We start from the raw sequence: 17800 nt of genomic DNA, 5'->3' as shown, positions 1-17800 counted from the left end.
GCTTTAAGAAGCCATGAAAAAAGCTGTTGCACTGATGAAAATGTGTCATCTTTTTGGCTCGAACTGAAGGGTTTTGCAAATCCACTGCAAACCCTAATGAACACATGAGCCTTGCTGTAGCATTGTTGGGTGCAAGTATGGTACAAACAAAACCTCTGACCGTACCCACTGTGACTGAACAACGTTCAGTTATTCTCTCCACTTTCAAACTGTGTATGCAGACATTAAAAATAATAGCTTAGATTTATACACTGCCTTTCAAGAAACCCAAAGCCCCTTTACAAAAGAGTCTAAATAAGTCTACATTAGTATTAGTTTAGGAAAAAAGCAGGATGGTGAGTTCAACTTTTCCAATGCACAACATTATTTGAAAACTATATCTGAAGAGTGCATATGCCATGGAGATTAGTGGAAACCACTTTTTGTGATTCCTCAGAATCTGGAATAGAAAGACATTTTTTTGGTGTATGTGTTTAATCTTTGTGTCACAGATTGCCCTCAGTATAGCCATGTGGGTTAACCCAAGTTAGTCCAGAAGGTGGCAGTGTTTCATACCATTTAGTCCCACGTTGCAGTTAAAAGCAGGGGGGTGTCAAGGCAATTTGATCTCAAATGGGCCAGAGCAGTAAAACAATTGCATAACAACGCGCCTTTAATTCAAGTAAGCAAAAGTTCCAATTTGTTAGACCATCTATTTAGAAAACATGTTGAAGCGGTTGGATAAAATAAAATAAGTTCAGATTCAACAGTATGTCTTATTGCATGTCCATTACAGATCACAGTGAGTCTAGAAATGCATAAAACCATCAGATGAAGAGATTTGAGGTCTAAAGTACAATATTATTTTTCTCCGTATGACTCAAATAAATTTGTCAAGAACAACAAACATGCTTTATACTTTTATATGTGCATGAAAATAATAAAATAATAATAAAATAAAATAATAAAATAATAAAAACTTCAATGAAGTTTTTAAACTTTGTAAATCCATTTAAATTTCTAAATTGGACCCTTTAAAAGATCAGTTTCCATTTGCATACACGGACCATAAGGTGCATGTGTATATGTGTGTGCTCTTAGCCTATATGTTTGACATTCACTCTCTCCTGGTCAAAGTCCCTTTAGTGTTTTTTTACCCTAATTTCTATACCTGAAGCATAGAGGTGGTACTGAAATTAAAATTCTATTGTAGACGTCCTGCGTAGTTAGAGTTCAGGTCAGGGACAGGCCAGTGTGTTCAGGTTTGGCATTCAGTGTTAATGAGTACCTAACGGAGGTCACTGCAGTCATGCTGATGTGTTTTGTGCATGTGTGTCTTTGTGAAGGAACATTTCCGTGTGTTGTGGCCATACAATTGACATTGCAACTACTGGGCTGCGGGACTTGAATGCGTTGATATGATCTACTGTTCAAAAGGTCACACAGAACAGTGAGCTGTTATGTCAGTCATTAATGATCCAGTCTGTCATTGTTTTATTCATAGATTGAAGCTGCTTTAAGTATTACTTTGTGGCGTAAAATACAAGACAGATTTTATTCTGTATTTACATATATCATAAAGAAAAATAAGCATCCGGTTAATGCATGTGTATCTAATGTAATGTGTTTGTGCAATAAAAGATGATATAATAGAGCAGGGGTGGGCAATATTAATAGCCACCCCTGTTTTGGAGTTATAGCAAGCCCCTGCACCTTGGGCATTCAGCGAGCGTTTGGTGAATTTCTTCTGCCTTCATTTCGTTCATTTCAAGTTGCATGAACACTGTGTCCTGTGTTGATCTCTCGTCTTACATGCCTATTTACACGCCAAAGACTCTACACTTATGGAGTTCTGTAGATGCGGGACCAGCCACTCGCTTCGACAAAACCCTGTTGTTATGATGTCTGTTAACTGGTTCTACGATTGTTGTGCTGATGTTTGGAAAAAACACTAAAAAGCTGTGAAAATGTAGGCCAGCAGTGTCACGTAGAAAGAGCTGAGGGATCATTTTAATCACTGCGTTGTCGTACTGGTCATGAAAAGGGGAAGTGAGAAGTGTGCTCCTCTGCAGTTTTCATTGGCACCTTGTTTCTCACACAGGCTTCTGTGCACAGTTCCCCAGATATCTAACTGCAACCCCTTTCCACTCCCTCTCACAGCAACACCCACTTTCTGACACAGCTGTGTTTTTTTTTTTGAATGTTTGCCAAAAAAGCAGAAAGCACTGGTAAGAAATTCTTCGCTTGAAGATTAGAATCCGGCAACCTAATCTACAAGCTTCACAAACTGACCAGCACTTAGTGACAAGAAAGCTTGTGAACACTTGAATTTGTAGGTTTCTAAATGTTTCCTGATCTTTGTGAAAGTTACTTTAAAAGACACACTCAGACTAAACTAATAACCTATAAACACTTTTACATTTATTGGTAATAGTAATGGACCAGTTCTTATATAGTGTTTTTCTACTCTACTTGAGCACTCAAATTGCATATTTCATGTCTGTATTGCAAGTGAAGGGCATCACATTGAAATTGTTTGAAGGAATTTTATAAAATGATGGTTTTCTCTGGGTGCTTTTGGGCTGAATATTCATTTTGCACTCTGAAATCAGTTTAAACCAGGTCAGACATTCTGTCTCTGTTGTTTATTTTGTCTAGATAAATATAATTAGAGGTCTGCTGAATGCTCGCCAATGCCAAGAATAATCGGGGCAACATGGGAGCCAAATAATTTGCAGAACACTTTCAGACAGAAATGCCTGAGGGGCAACAAAAAGAGCTTTGTCTGTGTTTTTGGGGACAAACTTCAAAACAAGAGGCTAAACACAATGCTCTGACCCCCGAGGTTAAGCACACAAAGGAAGGAGATTTTTGACTAGCTGTGGTCATGTGACTAGCCTCTGCGATTTGACCATAAAAAAGAAAAATGTGAAGAAGTGCCATCATGTCATACAAAGGAGACAAACCCATCAAGGGAGTTTTCCACTGATGCACGATACAAGCTTCACGAAAAATGAATGTGGTTGCTCTCGTATACATTATGTAGAAGAATAGTATTAACTACTGTTTATAGTGAGGAAGGCCATCGACCACATACTGAATACAGATAAATATTTTTTATCTGATTGTTGCATTTAAATCTAATGAAATACAATTACTTTTGCAGTCTATGCAGCTTGTGTAGCTATTTCCCCTTCGCTTGTGACGCCAGCATTTGAGTTTATTGAAATCATGCATTATGCTGCATTAAGTATGTTGTCTTGTAATCATCATGGTAGTGATTTTCCATCATGGCTTTCACCTGCCAAGTGCTTTACCACTTCGCATGGCATTGTAAAATTATTTGGGACAGGGACACTTTGTTAATGATCATCCAACACAGAGCAAGAAACGAGGGGATGTGCATCCAAACGCATCAGTCATCCAGACTGGATTTTAAGCTTACAATAATTCACGCATATATTTATACAACTTTGGCTGACTGCCCCCACATTACGGGGTTCCTGTTGGGAAACATTCACCTGTGGGGTTTAAAGTCATATGATGGTTATTCAATGATTAGCCCAGGGTGTGGGGACCACCAAATATCTACGAGCCATAAAAAATGGGATGTGAGAGGGGCGCATGCACAGATGGAGAAAGGACATTCTTATGACACAGGCAAAACAGGAAATCTCCATTATGGCCACATGTTATCTAATCAAGCTGCGAGGAATTTTAACGTGCTTGTATGTGCAATTAACTGATCCACATCCTTGTGTTGTTTCACGGGTGCAACGAGATGATTTTGGGATTGTTGCCAAAAACCTAAATTATGTATACAGATTGGAATGCATTGTAAAGGAAGCACTGATGAGGCCAGCGGGATGTAAACATACACTGCGTTATTCTGGTGAATACATATAACAAATGAGGATGCACTGACCTCAGTTTGAAATTTGTCCAGTACCAAACTGTATGAATATGAATACACAGAGAAACTTGACTAAAAAGCATCTTTATTAAAGGAGTCATTGTTCAAACAACACATAGAACAGGCGATTGTGAAGACACACACTGCAAAATAAGAATAAAACTGATGGCCTTTTTAAAGTATAGTAAAAAAATAAATAAAATGCTGACAGATAGAAAAGCTAAAATTTCACATTGTTCACTGTTTTGGCCAGTGACTTGGCCCCGGACTATTGTTTTCCTCTCCATTTATCTCCACATATTCTTCTTGTGGACCGTGAACCAGGATGCCAATGCGACTACTAAAGTTGCGTGTTTGTGGATACAGAAGGAAATCATAGATAAGAGATGCCGCTATGCCACCACACATCGGTGCCAGCCAGTACACCTGGAACGAAAGCAGAAATGAGTTTTATCTTTGACAAAATGAAATGGATAAGGAAAATTGCTCTTTTTTTTGGATAAAAGGCGTTTTGATAAACGGCTACCCAGTGGTTTTTCATTTTGCCCAGTATCAAAGCCGGCCCAAAGGAACGAGCAGGGTTTATGCCACATCCAGTGAAACTTATCTGTAAATGTAAAAACAAAGCATATCATTTATAAGTAAATACACTCATGTGATGGAATAATTTTTGTTATAATTTAGAATGGGAATATCTTATCCATACACAAAGACGATGGTAGGGGGCTAATCTTGCATATATCTTTTTATAAAATGCATAAGAAATGCAGTAGCTCTACAGAAAATGAGTTTTAGATGTGCCGGATTTACTGCAATAAACTTTTTTTTTTAAAACTGTGTATTAAATCACAAAGATATTGAAAACTGTTAACAGCCCAAGAAGCTTCATTGAACTACTTTTTGCACCAAAAACCAAGGCGCTGACTTGTTTATCTGCATCTGTTATGTTTCCAGGCAAACACTATTTAAAACGGTTATTGGCAGACTTTTATTAAAGTCGACATATGTTGCTGACTTGTGTTCGACTCAATGTGACACTTGTGTAGCCGCCTTTGAAACTGTGATTTGCCGAACCCCTGCCACACCACCCTGACGCACATAGAAATACTCTGCAGAATTGGGTAACATAGTGTAGGGAAAATCTTGAATCGTAAATTGAGAGAAACTGTGACACCCACCAACGCTAACTGTACAGGATATTTGATTTACAACAACAAAGCTGCTTTAAAAATGATCAAGATGCTTAAATAGTGCAAAAAGGTTCAGGCATGCTTTGACAAACAGTTGCTATTTAGCGATTTATTCACCCTCAACTTGATATTAAATAATACCCTTTAATGCTCTGCTCTGAGCAGTTTTATATAAAATGAATGCACATGTGCCTGATCCTTCTAAGATGACAGATTTCAGGAGGATGGATTGCAATCAGCTGACTGCTACTCATATAAAAATTCATACAGATTTTGATTGCGATTCACTTACAGCTGTTAAATGCCCAAGTCCCACCGACAGCCCAATAGCCAAGGGTGCAGAGCCTGTAACATCAGTCCTTCGCTTGTCAGTCACTGCTATGATACACAGAACCAGCTGAAGGGTGGCAAAGAATTAGATGGCAAAACCTGCTCCTACACTGACATTTAGCTGCAAAAGACAATTACTGCCCATTAGTCCAACTAGAGTTAGGCTTGATTAGACTGAATGTGCTGGTTTATGTGTGAAAACCAAAACGACAAGTGCAACCTCTTACCGCATTAACACCAAGAGACTCTCCAGGCTTATATCCATTCACAACAGCGCTGGCTGCAATTGCCCCAAGCATTTGAGCGAGGATGTAGAACGCACATCTGAGTGCACTGATCTGGCAGTTGACCAGGAGGCCCAGGGTGACCGCAGGGTTCAAGTGTGCTCCACTGATGTGCCCCAAACTCTGAGCCAGTGTGGCAATGGCTAGTGCAAAGGCCAACGAGACCTTTATTTCCTGAGCAATCATCTGATTTTTATCATTGCCCAGACCTATTCCAACAATAGAGGATAGGCCAATAAGTATGAACAGTAACATACCAACAAACTCTGCAGCCACAGCCCTCCAAAATGCCCAACTCTTTACTTCTGTCATCTTTACCCCTTAAGAATCTGTTAAAACATGTATATGCGTCACTATTTATAGTTTGTGGAGAGGGGAGGGGAAATGACAAAACAGGAAGATGTTGTGCTGTGCAAGATTTCATGTAACACCAGAAAGACAAGTGTAGCTTTTCTCTTTTTATTTGATATAGCAGAATTTGTTTTCAGACTGGCTCCTTTGATTATTCTACAACATCCTCCAGCAGGGGCTCTGTTTCACGTTCCTGTTCCTGTTCCTGTTCCGGGGCCCAGCAGAGCAAGATTTTAGTTTTTTCTTTGAAGCTCTCGTCACTGGGTGCCAGCACATAATTATACAGAAGCGCTGCCACCACTCCAGCACTCATCGGTCCAGCCCAGTACACCTGAAAAACCAAAGAAACCACATCAGTTACAATCTGAATGACTTGTAAGCCCAGTGACTTAGAAAAAGGTCACATTTTCAGCTCGTGCGTCACCAATACATACCCAGTGATCATTGAACGCCTTCTGTATAACTGCAGGTCCAAAGGATCGAGCTGGATTGATCCCACATCCCGTGTAGGAGATCTGCAACCCATAGAGGAAAACACCACTTGCTTGCCTGGCTGTACATCAGCTGATTACATGAAAGGCTGATGTACAGCCAATTCACTCCGAGCCAATCTATTGTGTTGGCTTCTGCAAGATGGAGAAACCATCTGCCAAATTAATGACATGGGAAATAAATGAATGTTTTCATGTACTCACCCCAGCAAGATGTCCAAGCGTTACAGAGAAGCCATATGCCAGAGGTGCAAATCCGCCAATGTCATGTCTTTTGTCATGGAGTGCCACCAAGCACAGAACCAGCTGCAGAGTGAGCATGAACTCCATGCCAAAACCTTGAGCTGGGCTGATACCATTTAGCTAGAAATGATAATACCAATGGGATTAGAGGATTTTTATACCCTACAGTGCTTCCATTATTTTAAGCATGATGCTCATCATTTCGCATGACTGCTACAAACAGTTAAAATGTGACATTAAGACTACAAACAGACCTGAAGAGTTAAAATTGTCACTCGAGCAAGGCTGAAGGCAATTCTTTGAATGCCACTTAGTCCAAGTAGCAAATATCATTTAAGGCTAATATTATTTAGGAAAATCATGGACTCCACCTTACCTCATTAACTCCAAGTGAATCAACATGTTCTGCCCTGATACCATACACAATGGCACTGCCAACCACTGCCCCCAACATCTGAGCCAACATGTAGAAGAGGGCTCTGAGAATACTTATACGACAGCTGGTCACCAGGCCCAGGGTGACGGCAGGATTCAGGTGTGCACCGCTAATGTGACCTATGCACTCGGCTAGCGTGGCGATGGCCAGGCCGAAGGCAAATGCCACTTTGATCTCACGATCAAGGTTGAAATCATTTGGATCTCCTACTGCAGCAGAGAGGCCCATGAAAATAAAGATGATCATTCCCAAGAACTCCGCCAGAACTGCCCTCCAAAACGACCACGACTTAATCTCTGACATGGCTACTCAGATAACGTCCAGTGATAACAGACAGCTTTCAAAGGAGCACCTGCGTGCTACAGAATCTGGCAACTCAAATTTTGCTCCACCAGTGAGCCACCTGAAATTGTGAGTGACATTCACAGGCATTTATCAGGTGTGTGCCTTTAACAAATCAGGCCTAATTAGAAGCAGCTGAGAGATGTGGGCTTCACCCAGTGAGCGTGACCTCCAGGTCTCCTGCTCTGCTCATTGCTTTTCTAGTGTTACTGAAGGAGATGCTACGTTTCTCATTTAAGACGGCAAACCACAACAGCAGCTCAAAAGACAGGACTTTGAATGGAATTGAATGGATCTGATGGAAATACAAAGAAAGTGTTTAAATAAGCAAAATGTATCAATTAGTACAAAAATATCACATGCAGTAAGGGGCAGCTTGGAGATTATAATTTTATCCAGGTTTGAGTCATTTTAAAATTTTCATTTAAATACATTACTGCATTAATACAATAATATAATTAAAAATTCAAAACAAACTCTTTCAAATGTCTAGTGACTGATAATTTTAAAAGAAATACAAGAAAAGATGATGGAGCGCTAAGGAGAGAATAAATAGGCTGGAGGGTGTAGGTGCTACTGCCATGCTAAATGGTTTCCCCATCTTTCAGTCTACTTGTTTTATTCTGAGCAGGGGCACGGTGCTTTGAAGTTAACATCTGTCATTTGCCACTGTGAAGGAAATGGGAGCTTTTGAATTCACGACAAGGAAACCAGCCCCTTGTTCAGCTTTTCTGTGTGAAAGAGCTGGCAGGTTAAAGGGTCACACTGCTTCTTGTCTTCATCTTTGAAAGAAAGATGAGAAGCCCTCCATAGAATCACATTTTACTTGGGCAGCATTTTTCTTCATCAAACAAATGTTTTTTTTTTTTTTTTTACTTGCACATCACTCTGATTGATTCTTCTGTTTTTAATGTTGACTTCATTAAAAATCAAGTTTTCTTTTTTCTTTTCTTAAAAAAAAAAAAAAATCTGCCTGAGATAGCATTAACATGTGTTTTGACTATAAAGAATGTTCACCCAGGAAAGATGCTAGAATGACTGGGATGACATGGCATTTAATATAGGGCTGTGCGATATGTCCAAAATCTCATATCCCGACATTAAGACATCTATCGTCCGATAACGATATAAATCACAAAAATGTAGCATTTTTTGTAAAATCTGTGACTCTCGGGCAGCTCGACTTGCGTGAAGTGTTTCCAGCTGGGCGTCGCGTACCTGGAGTCGAGTGTTTTAACCGATGCACGAAACGATACATTTTTAGACATAAGTTGTAACGGCCGCCGTTTTCTTTGTGAGTATTTATTGCATGGCGTGCTGCGGGGAAAAGCCTGTTCTAACGTTTGAGTCTAAGGTTTATTTTTTAGCAACTGACGGCTCATTTTTGCTTCTCATTCGTAAACACTCTGCATACTCTTTCAGTGATTCAGTTTATTTTGAAAAGTCTCAACAGGATCTTGAGCTTTATTGTGAAAGGTTTATGTGGAACAAGCGGACACACGGTGTTTTTACCGTCGTTGTTGCTAACGACAACGCATAAAAACAAACGCTTGTCTGTCTATAGTGTGGTTATATTAAATATAAGAGAAAGAGAGAACTTTAAGAAATTAATATAGCCACTACAGTGACCATCAAAATAATGAAAAAATATTGCCGTAAACAGTTTATTTTGCGACAACGCGAAACAAACGATAGCATAAAATGAAACGATAGACGTTTTCATATCGTCATCCGATATATATTGTTATATCGAACAGCCCTAATAACACGTGATAGCATTTTAAGATGTAATGAACTGAAGTAAATGCAAATGTTGGTACAGGAGGTTATCATTTCTTGTTCTTTAAGCTCTGTGCTTGCAGACCATATTTTATTTCCTTAAAGATCAGCACTTTATCTTTTGGCACACGTGTATCTTTAAAGGTACTCCTTGATTCTGTAGTGTGCTGTAAGCCCAACATCCTCCACAGGCAGTGGAAGTTTGCTTTTGTGGAGTGACGACTAACAAGATCAGAGCCTAAAAATGTATCTCTGTGCACTTTCTGCATACACATAATACTTTTTCTTGTGAAAGTTGCAAGTTTAAATCATGCAAAAATAGTTGTAAATTAATTGACAGTTCTTACAGCCAAATGGCATGAAATGTTTCTGAAACAGCTGTAGCACTGGACACTTTTTTAGGTACAAATTGCTAGTACTGGGTCGGGCCCCCTTTTGTCTTCAGACCTACGTTAATTCGTCGTGGCATAGATTCAAAAAAGTGCTGGAAACATTCCTCAGAGATTTTGGTCCATGTTGACTTGCTAGCATCAAGTAGTTGCTGCAGATTTGTCAGTTGAAAATCCATTAATTGGATTGAGATCTGGTGACTGTGGAGGCCATCTGTGCACTGTGAACTCTCTGTCATGTTCAGGAAACCAGTTTGAGATGATTTGAGCTTTGTGCCATGACACAATATCTTGCTGTGAGGAGCCATTAGAAGATGTGTACGCTGTGATCATCCATCTTGGATCAATATAAAGCAGGATGGATCCATGCTTCCATTTTGTTTACAACAAATTTTGTACCTACCGCCCAAATATCACAGCAGAAATCAAGAATTATCAGTCCAGGAAACGTTTTTCTAACATTCTGCTGTCTAATTTTGGTGGGTCCATCCAAATAGTAGCCTCAGTTTCCTGTTCTTAGCTGACAGAAATGTTAGTGTGGTCTTCTGGTGCTGTAGCCCATCTGATTCAAGGTTTAGAATTAGAATAGAATAGAATTCAACTTTATTGTCATTGCACATGTCACAAGTACAAGGCAACGAAATGCAGTTTGCATCCATCCAGAAGTGCTTTAACCATAATATAGATATATTACAGAAATGGGTCTGTTATAGGTATGAGGGTACAAAATATGGGTCTATTATGGGTATGTTATAATGTACACGGTATGAAGGTATGGTGTGAATATGTTATAACTATAAGTATGTACAGGCTATGAACAGGATATAAATATGAAAACTATACAGAAATATGAAATAAAAAGCTATACTGAAATGAAATATGAACTATGTAAGTTATAAACAGTTGTAAACAGTTGTAGAATTATAATTATCGTATTGTACAGAATGATTGTCTATACAGCATTTACAGTAGTGCAGTTAAGTGAAATATGTGGATATTTTTACAGAGGCTATATAAAGTGCTAGTGGTTGTGAGTGGTGGTTCAGTCCATGTTATTATTGTGTGTAGGAGGGTACAGTTGTCCATTTGTTTGTTTTTGACCATTGTGTGTGTGTTCAGTTATAGGTGGTTGTTTGTATGTTCAGTCCATGAGTTTAATGTGGTTCAGATGTCAGGAGGCAGGGTTCAGGAGTCTGACAGCTGTGGGGAAGAAGCTGTTTCGGTACCTGGTGGTCTTAGTCCGGAGGCTCCTGTAGCGCCTCCCAGAGGGCAGGAGGATGAAGAGTCCATGTGATGGGTGACTGGGGTCTTTGATGATTTTCCCAGGCCTTTTCAGACACCGCTTCCTGTAGATGTCGTTTATGGCAGGAAGTTGTGCTCCAGGAATGCGCTGGGCAGTTTTCACGACCCTCTGCAACGCCTTCCGGTCCGAGGCAGAGCAGTTCCCGTACCAGACTGTTATACAGTTGGTCAGGATGCTCTCGATGGTGCAGTGATAGAAGTTCACCAGAATGTCTGAGGACAGGTGGTTCTTCCTCAGAGTCCTCAAGAAGAGGCGCTGGTGAGCCTTCTTGACCAGCTTGGAGCAGTTGGTTGTCCAGATGAGATCCTCGGAGATGTCGACACCCAGGAACTTGAAGCTGCTCACACGCTCCACAGCCATCCCTTTAATGTAGATGGGTGGATGTGGGTCAGCATTCCTCCTGACATGTTGTGTATTTGGAAATGCTCTGGCTATAGCTTCTGACTTCTGACGTCAACAAGACATTTCCTTGCAGTGAACTGCCTATTGTCTCTTTTTGGGGACATCCTCTGTAAATCCTTGTTTACAACAGTTTGTGAAATACTGAGACCGGTCCACCTGGCACAAACAACTACACCCTGTTTAAAGTCACATAAATCACCTTTCTTCCCCACACCTAACTGCAGTGAAGTGTTGCCTTGTGATTTTTCGGCTAAACATTTGCATTAACAAGTAGTTGAACAGGTTTATCCAACAAAGTGAATATAATTTGTTTTAGGCCAGTAGATTGGTCAGAGAGAAATCTGCCTTTCAGATGACCGGTGTTGTTTCTGGCTATGGAGAGCCCACCAAAGCCAATCATGTGAGCATCCTCCCCTCACTCCCCCTGGCACTCAGATGTAAATAAGACACAAACATTTCTTCCACAAATGTTGTCTTCCATATACCATATATCATATACATGAACACATATGAAGATGTGGATGCTCTAATGAACCCCAGAGAGGATTTATTATGGTGCTTGTAATGAGAGGGAGGCCTCAGCCTACTAACCGAGAGATTATAGGATGGACAGAGATGATTTAATCAAGCAGAAATGGAAGCAAGTCAAGTATATAATCAATATGTATGCTGGTCTGTTAGGCAGAGTAAAACAGCACTGACAACTTCAAAGGGTTTTCCTCGCAGCTGCTTGAAACGGGTGAAAGAACAAAATAAAAGTAAGGTGAACAGAGAAGAAGTGCAACTACATCAAACAGTAAGTAAAAAAAAAGATTAAATTGTCATTATATATGTTTCATTTATGTTACACCCCAGCGTGCGACATAAGGAAAATAAAAATAAGGAAAAATGCCCCCCCACTCCCTGCTCTTAAGGAGGACGAACCAACAAAAAACAGCTACCACGGATTTCACAACAGCCAGTCAGTTTATTGAGTCCCAAAAGGTAGCAGGCATCAGGGTGAGCATGGCCAAAACAACAAACAAAAACTCCAGAAATGAAATGCAGCTGGCTTACCTTCACAGAAAACCCCAAACGAAAATTACATGTGTCTTACCTGCCTCCCTAACCAAAAACAAGAGAAAAGGTTCACAAAGAAAAATGGCTTCTCACCCCTACAGCTACCGAGTAAGAAAAAGTATCAACAACTATTTACATCTATATACAACAAATTACAACAAATTATTTACAACACGGGGGGGGGGGGGGATTAATTCATCTGCAGGTCCAGACGATGAGATTGAAGCGTCTGTGCATAAAAGACTCTCGCTGAGCCTGAGTGGTTTTCTCTAAATAAGGATCCTAATCGCAAATAGTCTTATCTACATATGACATATTTTCCATCACCACCCTCACCAGCCACAATGACACAGCACAGAACAAAGAAAGATTAATCAACAGTACAACTCCAAACCCTTTTATCTGGCTATCAAATGTAGATCTGATTCATGCTGGTTATACATTTTAAATTCCTTGTACGTCGATATATCCGACTGAAGTAAGACGCACATAGACTTTATGCACAAAGCAGTTGGATGAAGGGATTTTTCTTTAGTTTCTGGGTTGTTTTTAAAATTGTATTTTCAGGAATGGACTTTAAGCGATTGATTTTCTCTTGTCTAGTGAGTGGTTCAGAAGTCTTACCCTCTTAGCAGTGACCTGTATACGAATCCCTACATATTATATAGCATGTCATGCAATGAATGAGTTACTATAGATCCACTGGTTAACAAAACTACCACCATCATTTCGGTTGATGAAGGGCAGGGCAATCAATACATACATCTTCACTGTACTGAATGTTTGTTTTTTTTTCAAAGTCAGTGATTGTCCCATATTGCAGGTTTAGGTTGAGAAATGCTCAGGGACAAAACACACTTTGATAAGTTAAACCCTGTGCAGCAACTCCCAAATTTGTACTGCAGAGACCACTTTGTTGCTTTGGGGAGAACACAGCAGAAGCTGAATCCCAGCCCCCTGTGCTAAAGCTCAACAATATGCTGCAGCCAGTAAAAAGGAGCCTTGATTGCTGGATCAAAACTGTCACATGCAACAGCAACCTGCCAGTGCTTCACCTGCTAAAAGCACAACCCCTCCATTTGTAATCAACAACAGCTGGGCAGCGCAAAACCCAAGAAAACAGGGGTGGAAAATCTGTATTCATACGTCACTGTCTGCATGCTTGGGTGTTTGGGCTGCTAGCCTATTCTTTACATCACTTTTGTTTCTCACCAAACATTTTTTGTAGTCATCACTGTGGCCCAATCCTTTTCTTGCCCACCTTCTGCGAGCTAATCAGCCTCTTTCCTGTCTGCTTTGCAGACCCACATTTTGTGCAACCCACTTCCTCCTCGTCTCTTCCTCAACTGTCCAACTTCTTCATCTCTGCCACCACCAGCATCTACACTCACTTCCTGCTTCCTACCATTGTTGGACTTTGCCCTGCAACATAGCTTCATCAGAGTCTAACTTTCAAATACTTAATATCACAAACTCTGTATTTCACTAAATCACATTCAGTTCTTTCACATGACTTTCATTAAAACGCAGGGATATCAAACTCATTTCATGGCCACATGCAGCCCGCTTTGATCTTAAAGAAAAAGAAGTGCAATTTCCACTTTACATCTCAGTTTTTCTAAATGATAAAAAATATTGCTGTAGTAAATGAAAGAAATGTGTTAGCATGAATAAGTAAACATGTAAAATTACAGGAAAAGAGAGTGTCCTATTCTATCTTTCTTTCTTTCTTGATTCCAAGCTGTGACCTGGAACAAGACTTCCTGTGCACCTAGCTCGCAAATCAGCCACTTTAGCCAAAGTCCACATCGGATGGAAGACCCGTGGTCTCAGTTAGTTTGCAGCACCAGGCATCCAACCAGGAGAGAGGAATTCAGAGGCTGTGCCTAACTTTAAGTCATTATATAATTTTTAGCAGTTCACCTTGTACTTAACTTTTGGGAGGGGGTTGTAAAAGAGATGAAACACAGGAGGTCAGTTTTCTCTCTCTCTCTTTTTGTTGTTTTGCCTTTTTCAGATTTCTGGAAACTTTAGATTTAATTTAAATGTAACACCACCAGATGAGATTAAAGCTTTGGGGTATGATGTGAGGTTCTCACTCAGATGTTTTTTCCCCTCTTTTTGTTTATGTTTTTTGACCTTTTTATTCACATTTCACATTTTACCCTTCATGATCTGTGAATTGCAGACAACTTTACTCTCATTTGTTTTTAAATAAAGCCAGGATGCTAAACTAAACCTTTCTTTGCCACAAGGTTATTCAGATTGCTTAAAAATTTGTGAAGAAATTTACACAACTAAATAATAATATCAGCTAATTCATCATTCTGTAAAATCTGGTTTTAAGAACAGTTATTTTAGTTGAAGTGTTGCTTACATATTCCATTTTCACAAATGAACTTGTGTGTGAAGAGCTTTCTGATTTCACAGTGTCTGCAGGAGGATTGCAGAGTAATAGGATATCATCTTTTTTCATAGGAGGTCCTGTATGTGTGATAGATTTGTGGTCATCGGACTCCATAAGAAAAATCTAATCCATACACTGGAATAAAGAACACAATATTTTTTTAATATCCAGTGTTTTCTTTTACTTAAAAAAGTGAGAGGTGTTTCAAAAGTGCACACACAATACATTATCCATCAGAAATAAAACGTGATAAAGATTCATAGAAATATGTATACAAAAATGGCTCAACCTGGAATACTGATATTGTAAAAACAAACATTAACACTCGACTCTGTTGGGAATTTTAGAGTTAACTTGTCTCAGCGGTTTTTGGCCAAGCACCAGTTTTTTTGGGATAAAAAACTGGTGCTTGGCCAAAAACATGAGCAAAATAGGAAGGAAGCACTAACTGACCCGTTGACCACAATCCTCATTGGTTACCTTAAAACAGGAGAAAAAAACCCACTAACATACTAAACTAAATTCTAATGCTTTTGTACAGGAGTATAGATATTTACAATAGCATTTCATGTTTGCGTAGCACTACTTTGAGGTCATCTCCATAGTTGTTGCATCGTTGCCTCCGTTGACGTCATAGTCACCCACTGGCCCGCTGACCAGCACCTTCATGCGGTCGGGGAAGTCATCGAATTTGGGAGAAAGCAAGAAATCGTACAGAAGAGCTGCTGCCACACCGCCACACATTGGACCCACCCAGTACACCTACAAAGGGAGAGCTTTGATCAATGTCTGGCATCATTACAAGACAAAGAGAAACGCAGATTCCGGTCATGGTCAAAAGGCTTACTTTAGGCGATCTCTCTAAATGCAAAACAATAGGAAAGCTGTAACTGATTAACACATGCAGGAAGATTCACAAGTAATTGAGGCATCTGTCTGCTGATGAATTATTGAATTATTTAAGCTTGACATATAATATCCATGCAGAAAAAATGTGAGGTATGCGTAAAGTGATTCCCCCCCTCTGACTTACCCAGTGGTCTGTAAAATTGTTCATGATCAAAGCCGGGCCGAAGGAGCGAGCAGGGTTGATGCCACAGCCTGTGTAGCTGATCTGCAGTCAATCAACAACAACAAATAGGCAACGTGAGAGAATATCATCAGCAGGAGCAGAATCCTGCCATATCTGCTCCTGGTTCCCTTTTTACAAGTTATATATGACTGACGATGGCGTTAAAGTGAAACTTACAGCTGCCAAGTGTCCCAGGCAGACTGAGAGGCCAATGGCCAAGGGTGCAGAGCCGGTGACATCACGCCGTCTTTTATCAGTGACCGCAATGACACACAGCACCAGCTGGAAGGTCGCCAAAAGCTCTATGCCTACACCTTGGCTGGGTGTGACGCCGTTGAGCTGTGAAAGTTAAGGGAGGAATCCAAAACAACACTTTGTCAGACTTTGTCAGATAGATAGATTGTTTCCTAGCACAACCACTTCCTATTTAGTAGCTCCTGGCATTGCCCAGGAAGCCTGACAGCAATCTGGCAGTGCTGCAAAGTGCCACATTGCTTGTTCATATTTCTTTCGTGGAAAACATGGTTATTATTGTTCACATTAAGTGGAGCTGTGCGGCTTCTCGAGGTGGGGGGGTGGGGCTGGGTGATATCAGGTCCTACCAGTGCTGTTTTTCAGTAAGGAGAGAGCTGTGGGTGCTAATTACAGAGTGGTGTAGCATTAAGTAATAACTGCTCATTAATTTAAGTGAAGAATTCTGGTATTCAAAACCTCAATTTCCAGAAACAGATTGCCAAAGTACAAGTGGGTGGACACTATATATATTTCCTATTTCTTTTAGCTGTTGCAGCATGGCATACTTTAATAATAATGTGTCATCACTATTCATTAATAAGTATTGACAGAATGTCCCAAGAACCACATAATCAGTGCCAATTCAGCACTTACATCCTTGTAAAAGTTTCAGTTTTCACCGTGAAGGTACTTTAAATACACAATGTTGCATCATCGCATCGCTGTGCTTTTATTTTTGCTATTAATGCAGAAATGTTTGAAACTGAAGATAAAGTTTATACTTACAGCGTTGACCCCCAGTTCAGTTCTGTTTTCAGGCCGTGTTCCATACACAATGCCACTGGCTAGGGCTGAGCCCAGCATCTGGGCAATAATGTACATGATAGCCTTGAACACACTGATCTGGCAGCTGGCAAGCATCCCAAGGGTGACTGCAGGATTCAGGTGGGCTCCACTGATGTGGCCTAAACTTTGGGCCAGAGTGGCAATGGCAAGTCCAAAGGCCAGTGACACCTTCACCTCTTGGTCTGGATTACTGTTGTTTGTGTTCCCAATAGCTGTGGCGATGCTGAGAAAAATAAAAAGGGTCATCCCAACCAGTTCGGCCAGAACTGCCCTCCAGAAAGCCTTGCTCTTGAACTCTCTCATTTTGGCAGCTGTGGGTTTGAGCTGGTCCTCTGTAAGATGTACTCACAAACAACAGCAACAGGCTGCATATATAAGGCCTGGGTTGATAATGGTTAGTGGGCGGGCTTTAAAAAACTGAAAGAGAGGGCCACACTGAATTAATGAGAAATCCAAAAGACTGGGCTCTCATCCCTCCCTCTGCTCCCTCGCCCTCCCTCCCTCCTCTCCCTGTCCTCTGGCCCCTCTCTCACTACCTCCCTGTGCAGTACTTTCTGGTCTTTGGACTTTCGTGAGTAATAGAACAGGATCTTTAAATAGCTACATCCAAAGGTACATTTTCCATTCATGCAAACATTTACAGTTTTGTGGCAAAGCCTTTTATCGTGAGGTTTTTAGAGACAAAACACGAGTTTGCTTTAAATACAGGTCCAAGGAAGAAATACAGGTTCACAGAAGGAGAATTTTACA

General features: G+C 40.4%; 2 protein-coding genes and 1 pseudogene across 3 annotated transcripts; all 3 read right to left on the bottom strand.

Moving 5' to 3' along the window:
• Positions 1-2429: 2429 nt before the first annotated feature.
• Positions 2430-6022, bottom strand: LOC308383466 (aquaporin-1-like; annotated as a pseudogene). Its single transcript, XR_013974709.1, has 4 exons — positions 5640-6022; positions 5375-5533; positions 4419-4499; positions 2430-4318 (listed from the first exon to the last, which is right to left on the bottom strand). The product of XR_013974709.1 is annotated as an aquaporin-1-like (transcript).
• Positions 6023-6193: 171 nt separating this feature from the next.
• Positions 6194-8940, bottom strand: LOC308383467 (aquaporin-1-like). The gene is made up of 4 exons (XM_080861432.1): positions 7158-8940; positions 6743-6901; positions 6482-6562; positions 6194-6378 (listed from the first exon to the last, which is right to left on the bottom strand). The coding sequence occupies exons 1-4, from the start codon at positions 7518-7520 to the stop codon at positions 6199-6201; spliced, it is 783 nt and encodes a 260-aa protein (XP_080717558.1). The 5' UTR covers positions 7521-8940; the 3' UTR covers positions 6194-6198.
• Positions 8941-15438: 6498 nt separating this feature from the next.
• On the bottom strand, positions 15439-17421 carry aqp1a.1 (aquaporin 1a (Colton blood group), tandem duplicate 1; the record flags this gene model as incomplete). The annotated part of the gene is given in 5 exon segments (XM_080861431.1): positions 15439-15660; positions 15932-16012; positions 16148-16309; positions 16991-17389; positions 17392-17421. Coding segments are annotated over 5 exon segments (852 nt in total). The 3' UTR covers positions 15439-15480.
• Positions 17422-17800: the final 379 nt, after the last annotated feature.

Source organism: Rhamphochromis sp. 'chilingali' (genome assembly GCF_963969265.1).
Source record: "Rhamphochromis sp. 'chilingali' genome assembly, chromosome: 16".
Lineage (NCBI taxonomy): Eukaryota > Metazoa > Chordata > Actinopteri > Cichliformes > Cichlidae > Rhamphochromis > Rhamphochromis sp. 'chilingali'.
The sequence above is the reverse complement of the archived record's forward strand: the minus strand, read 5'-3'. Positions and strand labels throughout refer to the sequence as shown.